We start from the raw sequence: 26,804 nt of genomic DNA, 5'->3' as shown, positions 1-26,804 counted from the left end.
TGGAATCACTATGAAAGTATAAGGGGTTAAAGAGACACTGAAGCGAAAAAAAAAAATTATGATATTATGAGTTGTATGTGTAGTACAGCTAAGAAATAAAACATTAAGATCAGAAACACCAGTCTAATTGTTTCCAGTACAGGAAGAGTTAAGAAACTCCAGTTGTTATCTCTATACAAAAAAGCCATTAAGCTCTACGACTTTCAAAGTCGTGGAGAGGGCTGTTTTCTAACTTTTATTATCTCAACTGTTAGTTAATTTTTTTTACTTTTCCTCTGCCAGAGGAGATGTCATTACTTCACAGACTGCTCTGAAAGAATCATTTTGAATGCTGAGTGTGGTGTAATCTGCGCATATTAGAGAATGATGCAATGTTAGAAAAAACACTATATACCTGAAAATAAAAATATGAGAATATTTTCTTTGCTGCTAATCTTCTAGTAATTATTCATAGTACACAACCAATTCATTATATCATATTTTTTTTTCGCTTCAGTGTCTCTTTAAAAGAGACCGAAAAGCCCTAAAAAAATCAAGACTGAATACAATTTTGGCTTCTTAACCACCCTGGCGTTCTATTAAGATCGCCAGGGCGGCTGCGGGAGGGTTTTTTTTAAATTTAAAAAAAACTATTTCATGCAGCCAACTGAAAGTTGGCTGCATGAAAGCCCACTAGAGGGCGCTCCGGAGGCGTTCTTCCGATCGCCTCCGGCGCCCAGAATAAACAAGGAAGGCCGCAATGAGCGGCCTTCCTTGTTTTGTTTAGATCGTCGCCATAGCGACGAGCGGAGTGACGTCATGGACGTCAGCCGACGTCCTGACGTCAGCCGCCTCCGATCCAGCCCTTAGCGCTGGCCGGAACTTTTTGTTCCGGCTACGCTGGGCTCAGGCGGCTGGGGGGACCCTCTTTCGCCGCTGCTCGCGGCGAATCGCCGCAGAGCGGCGGCGATCGGGCAGCACACGCGGCTGGCAAAGTGCCGGCTGCGTGTGCTGCTCTTTATTTGAACAAAATCGGCCCAGCAGGGCCTGAGCGGCAGCCATCGGCGGTGATGGACGAGCTGAGCTCGTCCATACCGCTAAGATGGTTAAACAGAAGATGTTTCATATAATTCAACTTTATGTGGGCACTGGGCAACTGTGGCTTCCCACAATGCATCACTCCCGGATATGCAAATCATCTCTTTATGCCCCACTGCCCTAGATATCCAGGCACACATCTAGAACTACTGGTGGGAAGCAGGAAATTTGGGCACCTGTGGCTAATGGCCATTTTGGGCACCACCATAGCTGCTAATGCAAATATCACCTAATGGGCTCTGAAAGCAGAAATTTGGGCATCTGATAAATATCGTTTTGAAAATTAGACCATTATAGTTTTTGAAATGTATTTTATTTTGAGAACATTAGAACCATATAATTTTTTGAAATTTACAGTTATTGAAAATTTTAGTCTATTGTATTTAACGTTTTTTTCTTTTTTTTTTGACAATTATCGATTTCAAATTTGATTAGAAAGTTATAGATATTGATTTTTTTTTGTCTTTTGTATTTCATGTTTTTTTTTTTTTTTTTTTCATGCATGCGGTTTTGGGGTTGGGCATCAGGAAAGGGGGTTTTACTGTTAGGCGTCAGGAAGGGGGATTTTACGGTTAGGCGTCAGGAAGGGGGGTTTTACGGTTAGGCATCAGGAAGGCGGGGTCTTAGGGTTTGTAGTCAAGAAGGTGAGTTTTAGGGTTAGGCATCAGAAAGGGGGTTTTAGGGTTAGGAGTCAGGAAGGGGGGTTTTAGAATTAGGCATCAGGAAGGGAGGGTTTAGGGTTAGGCTTCAGGAAGGAGGGTTTTAGGGTTAGGCATCAGGAAGGGGGGTGTAGGGTTTGGCATCAGTAAGAGGGGGTTTAGGGTTAGGCGTCAGGAAGGGGGGGTTAGAGTATCAGGAAGGGGGATTTGAAGGTTTGGCGTCAAGAAGGGGGATTTAGGGTTAGGCATCAGGGAGGGGTGTTCTAAGGTTAGGCGTCGGAGGAGGGAGCCAGGTTTTCTGTGAGAATAGGGTTAGCTTAAAGGGGTTCTGTGGAGTCACATAATAAACATCAACAGACACTTACCTGGGGCTTCTATCAGCCCCCGTAGCTGTAATGTCCCGCGCCGTCCTCCTCCGATCACCCGTTCCCCGCCGTCGGCACCGAGCAATTATTTGTCTAACACAAGACGAATAATGTGCACTCCTGCTCCCGTCTCCGGGAGCTTACTGCGCAGGCACAGTACAAGGGTTTGTTGTACTGCGCCTGCACAGTAAGCTTCCGGAGACGCGAATGGGAGCGTGCGCAGCCACAGACGCGTTACGTGCGTAATTAGACCGGGACCTGCAGCGGGGAAGGAGTGATCAGAGGAGGCCGGCGTGGGACATTACAGCTATAGGGGGCTGATAGAAGCCCCAGGTAAGTGTCAGTTTATGTTTATTATGGGACTCCACAGAACCCCTTTTAAATGTAGCTAAATATCAGTAAAATTTACCAATGTTTTACTATCACCATTACCACTGTAAATATTTTTTCGTTATCTGGTGCCCAATTCACAACAGTATTTATCGTTTAGGCTTATATCGGCTTCACCCGGCACCCATTTTTCCTTGTGCCTCTATTTCTCCGGGGTGTATGGCTCTGTATGGTAGGTGCAGTCTGCCGAATGAGGGTCCTCGCTGGCAAGTGAACTAAATGGATGCCGCAGAATAGTGGCATTTGTGCACCCGCTTTGTAGAGATGAGCGTAATGATGTAATTACGATTTTGCGAAATTTTGCGTAATTAGTGTAATTACGATTATGGCCGTAAGAACATAATCGTAGTGAAGAAGGATTTCGCGAAATTTCGCGTACGCGTAATTTTCGCATTACAGGGGGTATTACGAAATTAATGCGTATGGCCATGCTCCCAAGCAAAAAGTTGACGCATGGATCAATGTTAGGTAGCCGCCGACTTTAAGGGTTAATAGCAAAGCCCCCTTAAATGCTAAGAGCCTCAAATTTGGAGAATATATTAAGGAGATCAGAAGGAATAAGAGGAAAAATCGATGTTAAAGTTTCAAAGGAAAAATGTATACATTTAAAAACCCGCCGACTTTAACGGTTAATAGCAAAGCCTGCTTAAAGTGTAGGAACACCAAATTCCCAGGGTATATTAAGGGGATCAGTGGGAATAAGAGGAAATTTTTTTTTTTCAAAAAGACCTTATAGTTTTTGAGAAAATCGATTTTTAAGTTTCAAGGGCAAAAATGTCTTTTAAATGCGGAAAATGTCAGGTTTTTTTGCACAGGTAACAATAGTGTATTATTTTCATAGATTCCCCCAAGTGGGAAGAGTTTTACTTACTTCGTTCTGAGTGTGGGAAATATAAAAAAAAAAACGACGTGGGGTCCCCCCTCCCAGACCTCTTTAACCCCTTGTCCCCTATGCAGGCTGGGATAGCCAGAATGCGGAGCACCGGCCGCGTGGGGCTCCGCACCCTGACTATACCAGCCCGCATGGTCCATGGATTGGGGGGTCTCGGAAGGGGAGGGGCAGCCAAGCTTTCCCCTCCCCCTCCGAGCCCTTGTCCAATCCAAGGACAAGGGGCTCTTCTCCACCTCCGATGGGCGGTGGAGGTGGAGGCCGCGATTTCCTGGGGGAGGGGGTTTCATGGTGGAATCTGGGAGTCCCCTTTAAAAAGGGGTCCCCCAGATGCCCACCCCTCCTCCCAGGAGAAATGAGTATAGAGGTACTTGTACCCCTTACCCATTTCCTTTAAGAGTTAAAAGTAAATAAACACACAAACACTTAGAAAAAGTATTTTAATTGAACAAAAAACATAACCACGAAAAAAGTCCTTTAATATTCTTAATTAACCATTAATACTTACCTGTCCCTTTAAATAAATGATCCCTCGCAATAGCCTCGGAAATGTTCTATCAGTTACAATGTAACAAAGTTATCACAATGTAACAACTTTGTTACATTGTAACTACGCCGCACCCGACGCCACTCGCCGCTCAGCCGCCGCATACGCGTCTGCGCTGCACGGACCGACAGAGCTCTGAGCTATATAGCTCAGAGCTCTCTAAGCATCTTTGTATTTGGGCTCCAAGGAGCCCCATTGGTCCTTAGCAGACCAATGGGGTTCCTTCTGATTTGAAGGAACCCCATTGGTCTGCTAAGGACCAATGGGGCTCCTTGGAGCCCAAATACAAAGATGCTTAGAGAGCTCTGAGCTATATAGCTCAGAGCTCTGTCGGGTCCGTGCAGGACGCTAAGTCCCCGCCAGCTCCCGCTGCCCTCCCCGCCTCTCCCACATGTCACCCACATGCGGGTGACATGTGGGTGACAGATGTGGGCGGGGTGGACGGCGGGAGCCGGCGGGGACTTAGCGTCCTGCACGGACGCGTAAGTGTATGCGGCGGCTGAGCAGCGAGTGACGTCGGATGCGGCGTAGTTACAATGTAACAAAGTTGTTACATTGTAAATAACTTTGTTACATTGTAACTGATAGAACATTTCCGAGGATATTGCGAGGGATCATTTATTTAAAGGGACAGGTAAGTATTAATGGTTAATTAAGAATATTGAAGGACTTTTTTTCGTGGTTATGTTTTTTGTTCAATTAAAATACTTTTTCTAAGTGTTTGTGTGTTTATTTACTTTTAACTCTTAAAGGAAATTGGTAAGGGGTACAAGTACCTCTATACTAATTTCTCCTGGGAGGGGGGGTGGGCATCTGGGGGACCCCTTTTTAAAGGGGACTCCCAGATTCCACCATGAAACCCCCCCCCCCCCCCAGGAAATCGCGGCCTCCACCTCCACCGCCCATCGGAGGTGGAGAAGAGCCCCTTGTCCTTGGATTGGACAAGGGCTCGGAGGGGGAGGGGAAAGCTTGGCTGCCCCTCCCCTTCCGAGACCCCCCAATCCATGGACCATGCGGGCTGGTATAGTCAGGGTGCGGAGCCCCACGCGGCCGGTGCTCCGCATTCTGGCTATCCCAGCCTGCATGGGGGACAAGGGGTTAAAGAGGTCTGGTAGGGGGGACCCCACGTCGTTTTTTTTTTATATTTCCCACACTCAGAACGAAGTAAGTAAAACTCTTCCCACTTGGGGGAATCTATGAAAATAATACACTATTGTTACCTGTGCAAAAAAAACTGACATGTTCCGCATTTAAAAGACATTTTTGCCCTTGAAACTTAAAAATCGATTTTCTCAAAAACTATAAGGTCTTTTTGAAAAAAAAATGTTTCCTCTTATTCCCACTGATCCCCTTAATATACCCTGGGAATTTGGTGTTCCTACACTTTAAGCAGGCTTTGCTATTAACCGTTAAAATCGGCGGGTTTTTAAATGTATACATTTTTCCTTTGAAACTTTAACATCGATTTTCTCAAAAACTATAAGGTCTTTTTGAAAAAAAATTGTTTCCTCTTATTCCTTCTGATCTCCTTAATATATTCTCCAAATTTGAGGCTCTTAGCATTTAAGGGGGCTTTGCTATTAACCCTTAAAGTCGGCGGCTTTTTTATATTATACGGAGCGTTACGGTTTAATGCGAAATTATAGTATGGTTTAATGCGAAATTACGGCATGAACGAAACGCGAAATTACGCGTTGAAAATTACGCTTACGGTATTTTCAATTACGATTTTAATGGCAATTACTCTACCGTAATTTCGCATCGTAATCGCAAATTTCGCATGCGTAATTATGGTAATGCGAAATTATGAAAATTTCGGCTCAACTCTATGTGTCAGTGGCCTAATTAGTCCACTTGCTGCATGCGCCCTTGTTTTCCTGCCCTGCCATGAGGGATCAGACCAGAAACAATAGGGTGGTGTACTGGCCAGAGCACAATAAAGCAGCACAAGGCAGAGAGCTACTTCCTTTTGAATTCAGCCTAATCCTACCATAGTCATAGTCTAATGTCCTACCATATTATTATTATGTATTTATATAGCACTGACATCTTCAGCAGCACTTTATTGAGTACATAGTCATGTCACTGACTGTCCTCAGAGGAGCTCACACTCTGATCCTACTATAGTCATAGTCTAATGTCCTACCTTATTATTATTATGTATTTATGTAGCACTGATATATTCTGCAGCACTGTACAGAGTACATAGTCATGTCAGTAACCCCTGCTATAGTCATATGTCTCTATCATAGCCTAAGGCACAATTTTGGTGGGAGACACCAATTCACTTCTTTGCATGTTTTCTGTATGATGGAGGAAACCCACACTAACACAGGGAGAACCTGCACATGCCATGGACATAGTGTCCTGTCTCAAATTTGATCCAGGGACACAGCGCTGCAATACAAGAGTGCTATCCTTTACGCCATTGTGTGCCGTTTCATTGGTCTATTTCCAAGCTGAATAAATTTGCATAACATTAGTACCAACTCAAATTATTGGCATCTCATTGAGTGTGATTATACAGTATATTTTGTCATCACCAAGTCCACCAAAGTGGACCTGAACCCAGAACTTCCTCTCTGCGCTAAGAGATAAGCAACAGCATAATAACCTATAACGAGAAACATTTCTTTGTTACAGCTGATAGAAATCCTGCAATAAATCTGCAGTGTGTCTACTTCCTGCTTTCATGGAAGCAGATATATTAACATCCTGTGCTCTCAAATTAGACTCTCTGCTGTGGCAGTCAGCTGACACAGCTGATTGATCAAATTACAGTTGTAATTAGTCACAGATGAGGGGGTATTAGACAGGCTAAACTCTCTAAATACATACAGGATGCATTTCTCTCTGTTTTCCTTCTGTCCTGTGCAAGAGTTCAGGTCCACTTTAAGAAGTGGTATAAACATGGCGGTAAATGAACTTCGATAGCACCATCACATTGTTTTACCTTAAAGGCCTCTTTGGCCTTGGCATTGTCACTGTCATCCGGTCTGTACCAGGGCCTCTGATATTCGGGGAAGCTGGACCCCTGCAGGCTGGCGCCGTAGATGTCGATGTAGAAGAAGACGTATTCACCGTTGCACAGGCCGTTGCGGTTGGCTTGGAGCATGAGTTGGCGGAAGTAGTCCGGAGAGCAGCAGACGTAGATGACTGGAAGGAAAGAGAGAAAATACAATTACTGAACGTCGAGGAAAAAATGTGCGCAATCTAAATGATGTGCTGAAGACAATGACCCCCTTAAAGGAGAATTGCCATAAATATAGACTGGTGCTGCATGATTGTGTTATTGAAAATTTATATTGGAGCTTAAAATTTCAAAAGCTACTTGAAAGTTCAGAGTGATATTTTTATTTTTTTTGCAATCTTGGCATCAGTACTGTGTGTTCCCCTTCAAGTATAAATGGCAGGATTAGATTGTGAGCTCCTCTGAGGACAGTCAGTGACATGACTATGTACTCTGTAATGTGCTGCAGGAGAGGTCAGTGGCTCAGTGCTATATAAATAATAATAATATGGGAGGACATTAGACTATGACTATGGTAGGATTAGATTGTGAGCTCCTCTGAGGACAGTCAGTGACATGACTATGTACTCTGTAATGTGCTGCAGAAGAGGTCAGTGATATATAAATACATAATAATAATATGGTAGGACATTAGGCTATGACTTTGGTAGGATTAGATTGTGAGCTCCTCTGAGACCAGTCGGTGACATGACTATGTACTCTGTAAAGTGCTGCAGAAGCTGTCAGTGCTATATAAATACATAATAATATGGTAGGACATTATACTATGACTGTGGTAGGATTAGATTGTGAGCTCCTCTGAGGACAGTCAGTGACATGACTATGTACTCTGTAATGTGCTGCAGAAGATGTCAGTGCTATATAAATACATAATAATAATAATAATATGGTAGGACATTAGAGTATGACTATGGCAGGATTCAGGGCCGGGCCGAGGCATAGGCTGGAGAGGCTCCAGCCTCAGGGCGCAGTGTAGGAGGGGGCGCAGAATTCATTCAGCTGTCATTCCTAATTGTGTTTGAAACAAAAATAAATAAGAAAAGGGGATACATGGCAGTGACTGCAAGCCAGATAACTAGATATTAAGGTGTTGGGGAGGTTGTGGGCCCTGTGGCCCTCTTAGTCTAATAGCAATCAGTGTGTGACAGCTGGGGTGGGAGGGATGGAGGGGCGCACTTTGGTGTTTCAGCCTTGGGTGCTGGAGGACCTTGTCCCTGCTCTGGCAGGATTAGGCTGTGAGCTCCTCTGAAGACAGCCAGTGACATAACTATGTACTCTGTAAAGTGTTGCAGAAGATGTCAGTGCTATATAAATACATAATAATAATTGCTTACACTCTCCCCAACATGAAAAACACAACCTATAAAAAAGTTTCTGCCTTAACAGAAAGCTTTTACAACGGGGAGAGAATTTTCTCTCGCAAGTTGATAATGTCTCTGATGAATCAAAACAGTAATTTGCTAAACAGGAATGATGGGAAGCGGCGATGACGCACGCTTGGCATTTGAGCGCGGCGGCAGGCGAACAGGTGCAGGAGGTGAAGATGTTCTTAACTGTCAGCCAGAGAGGAACATGGGAAAGAATCTAATGTCCTGATATTTCTGTGGTTTTGAGTCGTACAGCTGCGTGTCATCAATACCCTTTATTGTGGAGATTGCTGTAACAGGTTCCCTTTGTCACGCGTGCGATCTTTACACAAAGCTCCTGACCCCCACACTCTCTCCACCTTCACGGGGCTCAACCATCCTATTTCCAGCTGAATGCTCTGTGTGGTAAAGTCCCAACAATGGGCCGCATTCTGCAGGAGTGAACTTAGGCCTTTCTGTTTTTATTCTGGGACAACGGGAGGGAAAACCACAACATTGCCATTGTCTGCTCCATCAACCACAGCCCAACAATGAAGATCTTCAGACTCTGCTAGCAGAAATAAGGTTTCACTGGCTATGTTGGAAAAGCACAGGAGGATGAACTGGTGCCCATTAGAGAGGGTTCATGGGATGTCAATAAATTTGCCTTGCATGCAAATTCACTTCCTGTTGGTTTTGATTGGCCAAATTCCAACCGGCATACAATTTGTAATGAATGGGTGTGCAAGTTGGAGTCAGTAGGCATCTCATTGACCATGTGGAGGGTGTACATTGTGGGAGTCAAAGTTTTATTTGTTAAATAGTTGTTTATAATGACAAAAGCCTGTTGATCGCATTCACGTGGATTCCACTGGCAGAAGCCATGTAAAACCTGCCAGATACAGAGCTCCACAGCCCTGAAACTCGGATTCTAGAGCATGGGCGTGAGATGCAATCACGTACGGCGCAAAACTCTAAAACACAGTCTAAGCTGCGGGATTGGGTCATTTGGGTGCCCCCCTCCAATACCTGACTGTCCCCCCCTCACTGAACCCTAACTTACCCACCCGCTGATGCCTAACCCCCCCCCCCCCCCCCGCCGATGCCTAACCCTGACCACCCCCTCCTCACTGAACCCTAATTCACCCTCCCCCACTGATGCCTAACCCAAACCACACCCCCTGCCGATGACTAACCATTCCCCCCCCCTACTGAACCATGACTTTCCTCACCCCTCCCCACTGATGCCTAAACCTAACCAACTCCCCTGCCAATGCCTAACCCTGACTATCCTCCCCTCACTGAACCATAACTTACCCCCCCCCCCCACTGATGCCTAACCCCAATCAACCCCCCTGCCGATGCCTAACTATAAACCCTAACTTCCCCCCCTCCTGATGCCTAATCCTAACCATCCCCCCTGCCGATGCCTAACTCTAAACCCTAACTTCCCCCCCTCCTGATGCCTAATCCTAACCATCCCCCCTGCCGATGCCTAACTCTAAACCCTAACTTCCCCCCCTCCTGGTGCCTAATCCTAACCATCCCCCCTGCCGATGCCTAACTCTAAACCCTAACTTCCCCCCCTCCTGGTGCCTAATCCTAACCATCTCCCCTGCCGATGCCTAACTATAAACCCTAACTTCCCCCCCTCCTGGTGCCTAATCCTAACCATCCCCCCTGCCGATGCCTAACTCTAAACCCTAACTCCGCCCCCCCACTGATGCCTAATCCTAACCAACCCCCCATGCCAATGCCTAACCCTGACCGGGTCCCCCCACCCACTGATGCCTATCCTAAATCGTTCCCCCCACCTCACCAATGCCTTAGGGCTGGTTCACACAGCGTTGTTTGTGCAAACGCCGTCATCTAATCCTGATTTTTTCCATTGTCTGCCCGTCTTTTAGCCGATCCTGGAAGCAACATGCTGCTTCCAGGATTGCTTACCCCACGCTTCTGTGTCCCACTGCGGGATGAAAAATTCTGCACACCGGGAGGCGCCCACAAATGCCTTTCTGCAAACTTTCAGAAAAGCATTTGGAACGAGACGTCGAGCTGCCACGGGCGGCTGGTTCATATGGCCTTTCATTTTACCTAGGTAGTGACTTTGCGTCAAAATGCCAGAAATCGGCTCTGGTGTGAAAGAACCCTCAGGCAATAAGATGGAGCATATAACAAATGCAGGTCTAAGTCAAAGCCAAATTAGTTTCAGATGAAGGGGGATTAGACAGGCTAAACTCTCTAAATACATACAGGGTGCATTTCTCTGTTTTCCTTCTGCCCTGTGCAAGAGTTCAGGTCCACTTTAAAGATCCATAAAGACTTCTGATGGCCAGAAATATGGTTCACGATGATTTTGTGAGATGTACGGGGCAACTGGCAGTGGCAGGATTACCATCCAGTTTCTTTTGTTCCCACGCCTGGTGGGGAGCCTCCTACCTTTCCTGACAGTACAGTCCGCTCAGCCAAGTGTGAATGACTGACAGAGACCGCTAACCGAAACCATCACGCCCAAATGTCTTAACAGGGCTGCCCGCTAGTCAACCAGCCACGACTCTGTGACAACATAGCGGGCAGACAGCCGCCTTGCTGAGCTCAGATCCAGAAGCAGCGTGTCAGAAATGTACCGTATCGCTCATAGTCAGAACGCTGGCTGGCGCTGAGCTCAGATGCAGAAGCAGCGTGTCAGAAATGTACCGTATCGCTCATAGTCAGAACGCTGGCCAGCGCTGAGCTCAGATCCAGAAGCAGCGTGTCAGAAATGTACCGTATCGCTCATAGTCAGAACGCTGGCTAGCGCTGAGCTCAGATCCAGAAGCAGCGTGTCAGAAATGTACTGTATCGCTCATAGTCAGAACGCTGGCTAGCGCTGAGCTCAGATGCATAAGCAGCGTGTCAGAAATGTACAGTATCGCTCATAGTCAGAACGCTGGCTAGCGCTGAGCTCAGATGCAGAAGCAGCGTGTCAGAAATGTACTGTATCGCTCATAGTCAGAACGCTGGCCAGCGCTGAGCTCAGATGCAGAAGCAGCGTGTCAGAAATGTACTGTATCGCTCATAGTCAGAACGCTGGCTAGCGCTGAGCTCAGATGCAGAAGCAGCGTGTCAGAAATGTACAGTATCGCTCATAGTCAGAACGCTGGCCAGTGCTGAGCTCAGATCCAGAAGCAGCGTGTCAGAAATGTACTGTATCGCTCATAGTCAGAACGCTGGCCAGCGCTGAGCTCAGATGCAGATGCAGCGTGTCAGAAATGTACTGTATCGCTCATAGTCAGAACGCTGGCCAGCGCTGAGCTCAGATCCAGAAGCAGCGTGTCAGAAATGTACAGTATTGCTCATAGTCAGAACGCTGGCCAGCGATGAGCTCAGATGCAGAAGCAGCGTGTCAGAAATGTACTGTATTGCTCATAGTCAGAACGCTGGCTAGCGCTGAGCTCAGATGCAGAAGCAGCGTGTCAGAAATGTACAGTATCGCTCATAGTCAGAACGCTGGCCAGCGCTGAGCTCAGATGCAGATGCAGCGTGTCAGAAATGTACTGTATCGCTCATAGTCAGAACGCTGGCCAGCGCTGAGCTCAGATCCAGAAGCAGCGTGTCAGAAATGTACTGTATCGCTCATAGTCAAAACGCTGGCCAGCGCTGAGCTCAGATCCAGAAGCAGCGTGTCAGAAATGTACAGTATCGCTCATAGTCAGAACGCTGGCCAGCGCTGAGCTCAGATGCAGAAGCAGCGTGTCAGAAATTTACTGTATCGCTCATAGTCAGAACGCTGGCTAGCTGAGCTCAGATGCAGATGCAGCGTGTCAGAAATGTACTGTATCGCTCATAGTCAGAACACTGGCTAGCGCTGAGCTCAGATGCAGAAGCAGCATGTCAGAAATGTACAGTATCGCTCATAGTCAGAACGCTGGCTAGCGCTGAGCTCAGATGCAGAAGCAGCGTGTCAGAAATGTACAGTATCGCTCAAAGTCAGAACGCTGGCTAGCGCTGAGCTCAGATGCAGAAGCAGCGTGTCAGAAATGTACTGTATCGCTCATAGTCAGAACGCTGGCTAGCACTGAGCTCAGATGCAGAAGCAGCGTGTCAGAAATGTACTGTATCTCTCATAGTCAGAACGCTGGCTAGCGCTGAGCTCAGATGCAGAAGCAGCGTGTCAGAAATGTACTGTATCGCTCATAGTCAGAACGCTGGCTGGCGCTGAGCTCAGATGCAGAAGCAGCGTGTCAGAAATGTACTGTATCTCTCATAGTCAGAACGCTGGCTAGCGCTGAGCTCAGATGCAGAAGCAGCGTGTCAGAAATGTACTGTATCGCTCATAGTCAGAACGCTGGCTGGCGCTGACATAAACAGTCTGGGGTAACCAGACAACCCAGCACAACGCACCAGAGAAATGCCAAACCTCAGAGAGACCTAAATCCACGTGGATCGCAGAGAAAGCTGTGACAGCTTAATATTATCTGACACTGACAACAAGTGTTTAGGGATTATTCACAATCACGTTCTCTAGCTACGCCACTGACCAGAGATGACTGAAAAAAAAATCATATGTACCTGGGGCTTCCTCCAGACTGATTGCTCCCTCGGCACTCCTCAATCTTCTGTAACGGGTCCTGGTATTTTCAGCCAGTCGGCGAATGCGCAGTGTGGCTGCGTGCGCTCCCGTGTCTCGCTCGCTCAGCCAGGAGAGTTCTGCGGGAGCCCCCAGGAAGCCGCTAGGTATGTATGATTTTTTTTTCCAGTCATCTGTGGTTTCCTTTAAAGGACTTCTGAGGTGATTACTTTAATCTTTTTTTTTTTTTTTTTTTTTTTTTTTTTAATTCCAGCCCCTGGAAGCCATTTCAGTCCCTCGTCGCAGTCCAGGTCCTCCTCGGTGTCCCATTGGTCGCCTGTAAAGATCTGCATCCTGCGCCTGCACAGTACGACCACGCTTGTTTACAGACAGGAGCACAGTTGCAAACTTACTCCAGATTCCCAGCACTGGAACACAGGTTTGCTTTACAATGCATATACTGAGTATATGGTAAAGTGTACAGCAGCAAAATGTCATTTTACCGAGTATAAGAAACATTTTTACTTTGAATTTTTTAACATTGATCTTCTCAAAAGCTACAAGGGCCTTTTTTTTTTACTTGTTCCCACAGACATCAAATTTCATATTTGTTAGAGATTTAACATTATTACCTTAAACTGCAGTATAGTAAAACAACCACACTGTGTGTAAAATGTGATGATGATGATCTTTATGGGATTGTTATTTCCTGGATTCTCCATGTTCCTCTCTGTTCTAATTAGAGTTCTAACTTGTTATACTGGATGCCTGTCTGCCTGTACAGAACACTCTGCTCCAGCAAGATTTTCAAGTAATTACAAAATTACGGAACGTACCGTACTTACGGTTATACACTAAATTAGTTTACAGAAACGTTGCATTTCGATTCTGCACCGAAATTGAGAATTGCAATGCGAAATTTACGATGATGTGAAATTCAAGTTCAACACTCTTTTGCGAAACTTGGTCAAGTGGTTTGTGGAAACAGCAACCATGCCCGCTTATGAAATGATGTTCGTACAGGTACCTTGAAGGAGAAAGGGGGGGGGGGGGGGGGGGGCAGGGGGTGCAAGAGGTGGATACACAAGGCTGGCACAGGCTATCACCCTAGTGTGGCCACGCTGGCTTGTGGGATGATGGTTGCACTGATACATGGGGGAGGGGGGCAGGAAGTGGGTATACACGAGACTGGCACCGGCTGTCACCCTAGTGCGGCGCAGTGGTGTCTCTCCACGTCTCCCGGCAGCGTTGATGCGCGTGTTTAAAATGCTAATAGATATGTTGGTGTTTACCTGATGAATAATAGATGTTCGCACATCCCACGCCTCATTACTGCCACGCAGCCTGCTTTTACCAGCGCTAAACAAGCAGCGCTCCCTGCGGGGGGGACTCAGGGCTTAATGTCAAGAGGAGGCTAAAGAGCAACTCCGGGGAACATGTCAAAGCCAGGAAATCCTGCAGCTATGTGAAAGCCAATTCAATCTGCATTATGTAAAATATAGCAATCCACTGGGTGGGGCTGCAGCCTCTTGTTCTATAGCCGAGTACCCACCTGGCGATTTTCCCGACAATTTTCCCGACGACCAGCGATTTCTACACAACGTCACCAGGTGGGTACAGAACCACGATGCAAACGTCGCTTAGCGCAGCACCGATGACCGCAGACCGACACAGGGGATCGGATCTTTAAGATCTCCAACGACACTGCGCAAAGTACCGTGATCGTTGGAAGTCTCGCTCGCGCCGCTGTGTACTTCGCATGACCTCGCGCTTAACGCGCCAACAGGAAGAGGCGTCGCTGACGACCGTCGTCAAGGGGACGCCGCAGGAGCCGTTGAGCGGTGAGTACGCAGCTTGAGAGTTTGTGCTATGAAAGATTCCTCTGGCTCACACTACCAATGCTTTTCTAAGCGCCGGTCATTTGAAAAACGCTTGTTAAAGAGGACCTGAACTCTTGCACAGGACAGAAGGAAAACTGAGAGAAATCCACCCTGTATGTATTTAGAGAGTTTAGCCTGAAAGGTTATTATGCTGTTGCTTATCTTTTAGAGCAGAGAGGAAGTTCTGAGTTCAGGTCCACTTTAATGTATGTGTGATTTTTTTAAAAATCAAATTGCTTCAAAAGGCACTGTGGTAACCTGTGATAGAAGAGTGCAGTAAATTATTTAGGACAAGACCTGTGATGAATTTTAGAAAGTAAATCAGGGTGAAGAAAGATTTTATAATGGGTGAACGCTGACTAAATAGTTTATAAATGAATGGTGTAAAAAAAAAAAAAAAAAGTAATTTTATCAATTGTTATTTTCACGATGGTTTCTTAAAGAGACACTGAAGTGAAATAAAAAAGATGATATAATGATTTGTATGTGTAGTACAGCTAAGAAATAAAACATTAGGAGCAGAGACATAAGTCTAATATTGTTTCCAGTACAGGAAGAGTTAAGAAACTCCAGTTATCTATGCAAAAGAGCCATTGACTTTCAAAGTCGCAGAGAGCTCTGTCTTCTGAAGCTTGTTATCTCAACTGCCAGGGCTGGTGCACACCGAGCGGCTCTTTCAGCGTTTCTGCAGCCGCTTGCGGCTGCGGATCCGCTTGGTCAATGTATCTCAATGGGGTGGTGCACACCAGAGCGGGAGGCGTTTTGCAGAAACGAAAAATGCCGGGGTGAGGCATTTTTTGGATTTCGGATGCGTTTCTGCCTCAATGTTAAGTATAGGAAAAACGCAAACCGCTCTGAAAAATGCCTGTTCAGAGCGGTTTTGCCGGCGTTTTTGTTACAGAAGCTGTTCAGTAACAGCTTTACTGTAACAATACATGAAATGTACTATACTGAAATCCGCTGCAGCAATCCGCAAAACGCTAGCAAAACGCCATAGAAAAAGAAGAAAAAGCGTTTCAAAATCTGCTAGCATTTTGCGGATCTGCTAGCGGTTTTTGGTGTGCTCCAGGCCTCAGTCATTGCATTTTCTTTTTCTCTCTAGAGGACAGATCAATAATTCACTGGCCTGCTCTGTGAAATCATTTAGAATGCTGAGTAGTGTGTAAACTGCAAATATTAGAGAATGAGGCAATGTTATAAAAAACACTAAATAACTGAAAATAAAAATATGAGAATATTTTCTTTGGTACTAATGTTCTAGTAATTATCCGTACTACACAACCAATTCATTATATCATCATTTTTTTTCCGCTTCAGTGTCATTTTTTCACATGCCTAGCTGAACAGTGCCCTTGCCATGCGGTCTGCCATGCTGTCAAGTTCCCTACAGTTTCAGTTGTACATCATGCAATGGAAATGTTTGTAACCACATTTGTGTCAGTGCTGTAGAAATGGAGCTAGGCCTGGATTTACATCCCAGGAGCCTATAGGCACAGATGTCCTGGCACCTTAAGTGCCAGAAGTACCCTCTGTATTAAGTATTTTGAGGTGACCCTGACTGAAGGTAAATCTCATCAGTGGAATTCTGAGAGCTGGGTGACTAAACTCTGATTTACACTCTGCTCAGGACTCAGCACAGGGAAGGAGGGAGGAGCTAGGGGACGGGAGTGAGCTGCCCCTCCATCATCAGGCGCCTGTAGGCACAAGCCTACAGTGCCTTATTGTAAATCTGGCCCCTGAGTGGAGCAGTTATGTATTTACAGAAAATCTCATGTCTAGACTAGGTGTAGGTACTACCGCACTCAGGTCTTCCTACAGGAATGGGCACTACCAGACATGGATTAAGATGTAATGGGGTCCGGCCCCAGGCAACTGCCTAGGTTGCCTGGTGGATGATCCTGCTCTGGGCACCCCCCCCCCCCCCCCCCTGCACCCAGCAGGTACACTGGAGAAGCTGAAATGCACTGGATGCACCTCCTGTCCACTGCATGTCTAAAACAGGCGTAAACCAAATCAGTTATACACTTTAACCAACAGCTTTAAAGAGTACCCGAGCCGAAGCTCAGGTACGCAAAAATCAGATACTTACCTAGAGAGAGGGAATCCTCAGGATCCTATTGAGGCTATACCTTGGTCCCCTGTTGCTGGGTGTGGCCCCCCGGAAGATTAGCGCCAATGCATTCAATCACGTCGGGGCAGCGCAGCTCCTCTTCCTAGTTCAAGTGGGTGCAATAGCCGACTGAGCCCGCCAGTGCATGCGCAGTAGCACAGAGCCGCAGACTCCTTGCCACTGTGCTTGCGCGGACGGGCTTGCGCAGTCACTGTGCGCACATAAGCCAGGAAGAGGATCTGCGCAGCCCCGATATGAAGGGGGGCCGCGCACAGCAACGGGAGAGGGGGGCGTGCTCAGCTCGGACCGAAATTGATGCATCATCGATCGGGCATGCACTTGGTGGCACCATTTTTCATCCGATTCGACAATAATTAGCAGATCAGATTAGGGGGGGAAGCGGCGCCCTGGTTTGTATAAAAGCTTCTAAAAACAGTTAAAAACGAAAAGGGTGACGAGGTATCTTACCTCAATGACAAAATCTCTGTAACATACAAAAGATTTTTATTTAGCACAGGCAACGCGTTTGTGCATTGTACACCCTCGTATATAACCTGTCCGAGGGGTGGTGACAGTACACCCGTGGCCACCACCACAGCGGACATCTGTCTCCGGTTTTTCCAAGAGAGCGACCTCTCCCGGGTCCCCCCAGAACCACCCCGAGTGGAGTCTGGTTTATGGTCTCCACCTGCTTCCGGTGGTTGGTTGCTCCTTGCAACCCTCCTTTGTGAGTAGCATTTTTCTTCCTACCATTTCCCACTTCAACATTGACATTCTGCACTATTGGGCTCCCGCCTTTTTGTCTCCTGTGCCTTCTTCTACAGGGTGCCCGACAGCCCCACCGCAGTTCCTAGCAAATCAGACGGTCGATCTGCCGCCATGTTGTTAGATGCATGGCCACCTTAAGAGTAGAATAGTAGACTTTAGATTAAGCAGCCATTAAGTCATAAGTTGCTTAGACATTGTCTATGTTAGCGACTTGAAAATGAGAGACAAGACAGTCTGGCTTTATTTATTCACGACAAGTTTCCCATTATTAAAACAATCCCTCTTTGTGTATGAAAAAGAATAAATAGTCTGAACAGTTACAGATGTGCAAAGTTGTTGCGCCCATCCTACTTTGTAGACAGAAAGTTGTTGAAATGAATCGATATGCGTATGAAGAGTTTGTATGTTACGGAAGTACTTTTACCGCTATATAACCCGTCTCCCTAGTGTACTTTAAACAATGTCATATTTGCAACAAAGGGTACAGACATCCAGGCCAACATTCTTAGGAGGGAGATTGCATTATAGGGAACCCGAGGTGAGAAGGATATGAAGGCTGCCATTTTTTTTTCTTAAACAATGCAAGTTGCCCAACTGTTCAGACTCGGTCACACTTAAGGTGCTCATACACTCGTCAGATTAGCAGCAGATTGATAAGAAATGCATCTGATGATCTATCTGATGTGTTTTTTGAACATTTTTTACCAGGATAGAATTCCAATAGATTTCAGTTTGAAATCTATTGAAATTCGATCTGATGGCATTTTTTTGCCATCAGATTCCCATTAAGGCCAATGCAAACTGATAAGCAATCTCATCAGATCGACCTAGATTTTCCACCTTGCCAGTTCGATGGAAATCCATCGAAATCGATCGAAATCGGCCGTCGATCGGTCGATTGGCCAGCCGATTTGCAATTGATCGATTTTGATCGATCAGTCGGCCAGAAAATCGGCTGAATGTATGGGCCCCCTTAGGGCCTGTACACACTGCTGCGCTTGCGCTGCGCTTTTAAATTCGCATGCGTTTTTTAATCGCCAGGTCTTTTGAAAAATCATAAGAGTCGTGAAGACCTGTACACACTGGTGCGATGCGATTTTTCTATTCTCATGAAGGCTTTGCGATTTAAAAATCACATGAGATTTTAAAAATGCAGCGCAAGCGCAACAGTGTGTATTTTAAAAATTCCCTTAAAAGCGCCTGTGCAATGTTAGCTTAAATAAGTGTGTTCTCACATAAGCGATGCGCTTTCTATCCAATCACAAACGCGGCTCCTGCACCATTTTCAGAGCGTTTGTGATTAAATAGAAAGGATAGGGAAATTACTAAGCGCTTGAAAAAGCGATTTCCCGAGTGCTTTTAATGAATAAATACATTGCAGAGAGTTTTATGACTGACATCAGGAAGTGAGAAAAAACACACTACACATAAGTGCTTCGAAAATCGCTCAATAAATCGCTCAGAGCTTGCGATAGCACTGGCGATTTATAATGTGAACAAGGCCTTCCCCTGATTCTGCGTCTGTAAAGGTGGCCATACAGACAACTTGGTGGCCCATCGACCATTCTGATTCGATTATTATAATTGAATCAGATGAAAATTGGCACAATGGTCGCATAAATCGGTTGGACATGTTACAAGATGTAGGGCCGACTTGCTCAATCGGGTACACTGCAGTAAAGGCCAGTGATAACAGGACGAGCAGCGAAACCCCCCAGTATACTATACATTACCTATCCATGTCTGCGGATCAATCACAAAGCGCTCAGAAAAGTGCTTATAGTGTGGCTGAACCCTTAAAGAGGAAACTGTAACCAAGGATTAAACTTCATCCCAATCAGTAGCTGATACTCCCTTTCCCATGAGAAATCTATTCTTTTTCTCCAATAGATCATCAGGGACGTCTGTATGGCTGATATTGTTGTAAAACCCCTCCCACAGTGTGATGTCATGACCAAGGTCCTGACAGTTTTCTGTCTGTGAACCTCCTTGCCTTGTGGGAAATAACAGCTTTTTTTTATAATATTAATTTATAGATTATTTAGTCAGTGTTTGCCCATTGTAAAAACTTTCCTCACCCCGATTTACATTTTGAGATTTATCACTAGTGGTGACATCTCTAGTCCTGCCAGGTGATCTGTGCGGAATGTTCGTTACTGAGATTTCTATGTACATAGGGAGATACTGCTTGCTTGGCGGTTGGAAAATAAGCAATTTTATTAATTATGTACTTTTCACTACAGTTCCTCTTTACTGTACTTTAACTTACAAACAAATTCAACTTACAAACAATCTCTTTGGAACTGAACTTGTTTTGTAACTGGGGGACCGCCTGTACTGGAATGTCACACTTCTGTAGGATGTCACTAGTGTCGGAAACCTTAGGCAAATCAGAGGAGGTGAAAACAGCTCTGGTCATTATTAAGTGCAGCTAGATGAGAACTCAGGTAAAGCTGGAGGGGCGATTCTCTGACCTCCTTTTAGACTCATGCAGACAATAAGCGCATACAGCCGTTTGTAAACAACAACAGAAGCATCTGATGAAAACAACAATGGGTATTAATAGGCTGTTGGATTATGGCCTGGCTACGCTGTCCCATTTCTGTAAGCGGAGTCACACTTTAATAATTCAGCATTATAATTGGCGATGGCCCAGTAGTCACTCTCCGCGCCGCCGTTTTGCTCAGGTTCTGCCGAGCTGCTAATTTCGCGTGACACTTCAGCGGCTGAATGCCAGATTGTGCAAGCCTCCATTACTGGCCTTTCAGAAAACGAGCGCGGAGATGGAGAGATACGGGGGGCTGCTTATTTCCACTTGATTGAGCCCCCCGAGACCTGATCCCAAACCTGCGGCGCTGCCATCTGCTGTCAATTTATGAACGTGCACGGCAGCTCGGGAGTCATACTCACCTCCTGCTGTCTACTGACCTAAATCCATAGGTTATGTTACATAGTATTGTCACCAAGCTGCAGGCAATGTCACCTGGCTGAGTGACAACCTCTGTAGCAAACCTCTGACATCAGAACGGAGACCCCAGCGTTATAGTGCAGATTACCGCGGCTTAGGGGGACATTCACAAGTAACAGAATTTGAACGCAGGTTGCATTATTGCGGATTTGCATTCACTACGCATCGGATGCAAGTCAGTGGCATACTGGCATTACATTTGACTTGCCTTGTTGTCCGATTTTAATTGAATCCAATTAAATTGTGTAGCAGTGCTGCATTTTTTTTTTTTGCGTTCAATTCACAAGTCATATTTAACGTAAGTCAATGTAGAAAAATTGCATTTGGTTTCCAAAAAAAATCGATTTTGTAGTTCACTACAGTCTCAGTTACCCGGACACTGAAGGGGATCGGTTGATGCGTGATAAAGGGAACTTCAAGTGAGAAGAGCATGAAGGCTTCCATATTTATTTCCTTTTAAACAATACCAGTTGCCTGGCAGCTCTGCTGATCTATTTGGCTGCAGTAGCCGTAGATAAATCACCAGAAACAGGCATGCACGTAATCTTGTCAGATCTGACAATAATGTCAGAAACACCTGATCTGCTGCATGTTTGTTCAGGGTCTATGGCTAAAAGTATTAGAGGCAGAGGATCAGCAGGGCTGCCAGGCAATTGGTATTGCTTAAAATGAAATAAATATGGCAGCCTCCATATACCTCTCACTTCATGTTCCCTTTAAATGTGCTTTCTGGTCAATGTTAAAATAGTACTATACACACTCTACAGTATATTCATACCATGAAATCTGTATTCAATGTGAAAATACAATAATTGACAGCACATTAAGCTTGGGGGAGCCCAGTCTTTAAAGTGAACCTGATATGAATGGAAACAAGAAATGTATACATACCTGGGGCTCCCTCCAGCCCCCTTCAGGCTGATCGGTCCCATGCCATTCTCTTCCACCTCCTGGATCCTTCGCTATGGCTATCCAGCCAGTTGGGGCGCGGTGCGCATCTGGTGCGCATGTGTGCCCCGTCGCGCTCTCGGTGGGAGTGTCCTGTGCCTGCGCCAACTGGCCCTGACTGGATGACTTACCGGGAACCATAGCAGAGGATCCAGGAGGCGGAAGAGAACTGCGGTGGGAAGGATCAGCCTGAAGGCTGCTGGAGGAAGCCCCAGGTATGTATACATACATTTCTTGTTTCCATTCATCTCAGGTACCCTTTAAGCAGAGCCGAGCCCACAAACAGCATAAGTCGGCCATCACCAATACTGCTGGCGAATTGTTCTGGTTGAGACTTCTGGTTAGTCGAGTTCCGGTAACCGGGACTCCACTGTACATACAATTACATGTAAATTAACTTAACTGGTACGCATGAAAAATAGCAATCTGAAAAATCTCATAGAAAACAGGCACAAACCCCCCCCCCCCCCCCCCAAAACACAGAGTAGGAAGTGCGGAAAAATGCTGGAAATTGTAGAGATGAGAATGGATGCTGCTTTAGTCCACCCAGATCCAGTATTTCAGAATTCAGTGGATTATAGATTAAAGAGGAAATGTAATAAAAAAACATAATGAATAAATCTGTTGTTTTTTTTGTTTTGTTTTTTTCTTGCAATATTCATATATAAATAATTTAGTTCTTTTCCTGATTTACTTTCTACACAGGCAGCAGCATCAGTACTGGCAGGTGGTCAGTGTGGAATGTTTACTGAGAGTTTTAAAGCCAGTATAAAATATCTCTGGTCTCCCAGAATGCTCAGGAAGGGGGGGGAGGACAGTCCACATAATAAACAGCTTCACAGGGAGGGGTTACATACCAATATACAGCAGTATATAGATACAGGAAGTGTCTCTGATGCTGAAACAAACAATGCATTCCACATCCTGCATTCTACTACAGGATATGTCGTTACGGTTCCTCTTCAAAGCCAACCTGAAGCAAAAATAAACTTATGATATAATGAATTGTATGTGTAGTACAGCTAAGAAATAGAACATTAGTACAGATTATTATTATTTCTAGTACAGGAAGAGTTAAGAAACTTCAGTTTTTATCTATGCAAAAGAGCCTCTCTGAGCTCTTCCACCCACAGGGTTGAATACAGTCCTGTTTTTTGATGCACTTAAACAGCAAAGAAACAGTGAGGCTGCATTTCCACTTGTGCGGTGCGAATCGCCGCGGTAAAAATTTGCATGCGGATGCGAATTTCGCATGCGGGTGTATGCGAATTTTTATGGATGACGATGTATGCGAATTTAACCATGGCAGTGCTGGTGTGCTTTTTCCATTGTTTCTATGCGAAAGCATGCGAAAAACGCATGCGAATTCGCGATAGTGGAAATGAGCCCTCAGAGGGCTGGTGCACTCCAGAGCGGTTCTGGAGCGTTTTGTAAAACGCTTGCAGGGGGAAAACCGCTTGGCTAATGAAAGTGAATGGGATGGTGCACACCAGAGCGGCTCGTTTTTTCCACAAACGCAAACTCGGGGGCTGCAGCATTTTTTAGATTTCTGAGGCGTTTCTGCCTCAATATAAAGTATAGGAAAGTGGAAAACCGATCTGAAAAATGCTACATCAGAGCGGTTTTCCAGGCGTTTGTTACAGAAGCTGTTCAGTAAGGGCTCGTTTCCACTATAGCGAATCCGCATGCGGGCACTGCATGCGGATTCGCATACTTAATGTTAGTGGATGGGGCTGTTTCTACGTGTGCGGCGGCGGCAGCGTTTTTCGGTGCGGGGAAATTCTGCACGACAGGGTCGTGCAGATTCGCGTGCGGCAGGAATGCGGGCGAATCGCCGCTAATGTATTCAATAGGCAAATCGCATGCGGCTTTGTCATGCGGATTTCCCCGCGATTTCGCATGCGATTTCGCATGAAAGCCAATGGAACTTAACACAGGCAGTGACATGGTTAAATTCGCATGGCTCCTTGCCATGCGAAATCGCATGCGAAATCGCGGGTAAATCTGCATGCGGAAACGCAGCCGCATGCGATTTCTTCAGCGGTGGAATCCAGGCGATTCCGCACCGCTACAGTGGAAACGAGCCCTAACAGCTTTACTGTAACAATATGTGTAATCTGCTACACAAAAACACTCCAAAAAACGCCAGGCATGTTTAGAAAATCTCTCTAACCTACCTAGAATCGCTCTGAAATCTGCTTCAAAAACCTCTAGCGTTTTGTAGATCTGCTAGTGGTTTTTTGTGAGCACTGGGCCAGAGACAGCTTGAGATAATGTTTTACTGCAGGAAAGTTCAAAAGGTCATTATTTCTGCTTTGTTTTATAGTTTAAAAGACAGAGTGCGGTTTTAAAACTGTAACTGTGACAGAATGATGTAATCTTATATAACAACAACAAAAAAGCTATATAACTGAAAATAAAATGATGAAACTGTTTTCTTTGCTATTGAAGGATACCCGAAGTGACATGTGACATGATGAGATAGACATGTGTATGTACAGTGCCAAGCATGCAAATAACTGTGCTGTGTTCCATTTTTTCCTTTCTCTGCCTGAAATAGTTAAATATCAGGTATGTAAGTGGCTGACTCAGTCCTGACTCAGACAGGAAGTGACTACAGTGTGACCCTCACTGATAAGCAATTCCCCTATCTCATCATGTCACATGTCAGTTCGGGTATCCTTTAATGTTCTACTCCTTATTCGTACCACACATACAATTCATCATATACATTTTTTTTCTCTTAATGTTTGCTTTAAGAAATCACGTCACAAATGTTTGATCCCCATTTCAAATCCAGCCTGTAGAACTCCTTTGTGCGAATATGATTCAATGGATTTTTCTGGCTTCAGTCAATGCTTTGGTCGATCCGATTTGATGGAAACGTTGCGTATTTTCCGGGGATTTTGCACTCTCGCTATTTTTATCATCTTCAGACGATCGCTTATTCTTCCCTGCAAAGGCTGCTGGGAGTTTGGAGAGCTACAGCCAAGCTATGCCCAATTACCCGCTGCTCCCCCCGCCCCCCTTACCTTCCAGGAGTTACAAGTGGGCCCCGGGACACCCGCAGGGCACAGATCCCATGTGGCCCAGTGACAAGAATGACATTTCCATGAATACTGAGGAGAGGTAACAAGCGCGATGTGAGCAGCAGGGGCACAGGCAGCAGAATAGGGGGTCTGGGGTAATTAGCTTTCAATTACTTTAAAGATTGGACAGAGAATTGGCCGCAGCTCGCTGTATGACACTCGATACACGCCGGCGCACACCGTTCTGCTTTGTTTAATTAATTGGAGTCGTCAGTTCAATAACTCCTGATTGGTCTCAGCTTTCACTCAGGTCTGGCTGGGCGGCTGTGCCCGGGAATATAGGACCGGCATTGGAGTTCTTGTTTCGTCATCTATCTATTGCCTTGGCGTTAATTGAACGTGTCTCCTCCCAGTGCACAATCATCAGTGACCAATGTCGTTTATTGTAAAAATGTCACCAATGCTGTGTAACAGACAGCTGTTATGAGAACGCACAGGTCCTCTTCATCAGTATTACAACAGTAGAAGTATCTGATTGTTACAGTAAATTGGGACAGAATTTAGGAATTTACAGGGGGATTAAAGGTCAGACATGAATGTCAATACACACAATGCCTTATATATACAGTGATGTAAAAAACTATTTGCCCCCTTCCTGATTTCTTAGTCTTTTGCATGTTTGTCACACTTAAATGTTTCTGCTCATCAAAAACCGTTAATTATTGGTCAAAGATAACATAATTGAACACAAAATGCAGTTTTAAATGATGGTTTTTATTATTTAGTGAGAAAAAAAAACCAAAACCTACATGGCCCTGTGTGAAAAAGAAATTGCCCCCTGAACCTAATAACTGGTTGGGCCACCCTTAGCAGCAATAACTGCAATCAAGCGTTTGCGATAACTTGCAACGAGTCTTTTACAGCGCTCTGGAGGAATTTTGGCCCACTCATCTTTGCAGAATTGTTGTAATTCAGCTTTATTTGAGGGTTTTCTAGCATGAACCGCCTTTTTAAGGTCATGCCACAACATCTCAATAGGATTCAGGTCAGGACTTTGACTAAGCCACTCCAAAGTCTTCATTTTGTTTTTCTTCAGCCATTCAGAGGTGGATTTGCTGGTGTGTTTTGGGTCATTGTCCTGCTGCAGCACCCAAGATCGCTTCAGCTTGAGTTGACAAACAGATGGCCGGACATTCTCCTTCAGGATTTTTTGGTAGACAGTAGAATTCATGGTTCCATCTATCACACCAAGCCTTCCAGGTACTGAAGCAGCAAAACAACCCCAGACCATCACACTACCACCACCATATTTTACTGTTGGTATGATGTTCTTTTGCTGAAATGCTGTGTTACTTCTAGGCCAGATGTAACGGGACACGCACCTTCCAAAAATTTCAACTTTTGTCTCGTCCTTGGCAATCATTGAGATGTTTTTTAGCAAAATTGAGACGAGCCTTAATGTTCTTTTTGCTTAAAAGTGAGTTTGCGCCTTGGATATCTGCCATGCAGGCCGTTTTTGCCCAGTCTCTTTCTTATGGTGGAGTCGTGAACACTGACCTTAATTGAGGCAAGTGAGGCCTGCAGTTCTTTAGATGTTGTCCTGGGGTCTTTTGTGGCCTCTTAGATGAGTTTTCTCTGCGCTCTTGGGGTAATTTTGGTCGGCCGGCCACTCCTGGGAAGGTTCATCACTGTTCCATGTTTTTGCCATTTGTGGATAATGGCTCTCACTGTGGTTCGCTGGAGTCCCAAAGCTTTACAAATGGCTTTATAACCTTTACCAGACTGATAGATCTCAATTACAGTACTTTTGTTCTCATTTGTTCCTGAATTTCTTTGGATCTTGACATGATGTCTAGCTTTTGAGGTGCTTTTGGTCTACTTCTCTGTGTCAGATAGCAGGTGTGATAAACCACAGTTAAGTTATTTTTTAACAAGGGGGCAATCACTTCTTCACTCAGGGCCATGTAGATGGAGTTTTTTTTTCTCACTAAATAATAAAAACCATCATTTAAAACTGCATTTTGTGTTCAGATATGTTATCTTTGACTAACAGTTAACAGTTTTTGATGAGCAGAAACATTTAAGTGTGACAAACATGCAAAAGAATAAAAAATCAGGAAGGGGGCAAATAGTTTTTCACACCACTGTATATATATATATAATAACAACATATACTGAGTGGCCAAAAAAGACACCGATACCTCCCAACGTTTTGAGATAAGAAAGATGGACACTTTACAGCGAAGGT

General features: G+C 45.3%; 1 protein-coding gene and 1 long non-coding RNA gene across 2 annotated transcripts in view; one reads left to right on the top strand and one right to left on the bottom strand.

The window, feature by feature from the left end:
* The window catches only part of LOC137532191 (uncharacterized), a 242,214-nt gene extending 228,958 nt beyond the window's left edge, over positions 1–13,256 (top strand). The window contains exon 5 of the long non-coding RNA XR_011023878.1: positions 13,128–13,256. This is a non-coding gene — a long non-coding RNA (uncharacterized lncRNA). The remainder of the gene's footprint in view (positions 1–13,127) is intronic.
* NPR1 (natriuretic peptide receptor 1) overlaps positions 1–26,804 on the bottom strand; it is a 173,042-nt gene that overhangs the window by 121,993 nt on the left and 24,245 nt on the right. Inside the window, exon 2 of the mRNA XM_068252423.1 lies at positions 6,881–7,083. Coding sequence (XP_068108524.1) covers positions 6,881–7,083 — 203 coding nt within the window. The remainder of the gene's footprint in view (positions 1–6,880; positions 7,084–26,804) is intronic.

This window comes from Hyperolius riggenbachi, chromosome 9, assembly GCF_040937935.1.
Source record: "Hyperolius riggenbachi isolate aHypRig1 chromosome 9, aHypRig1.pri, whole genome shotgun sequence".
NCBI lineage: Eukaryota > Metazoa > Chordata > Amphibia > Anura > Hyperoliidae > Hyperolius > Hyperolius riggenbachi.
Note: the sequence above shows the minus strand (reverse complement) of the source record. Positions and strands in the feature narration are given on the sequence as shown.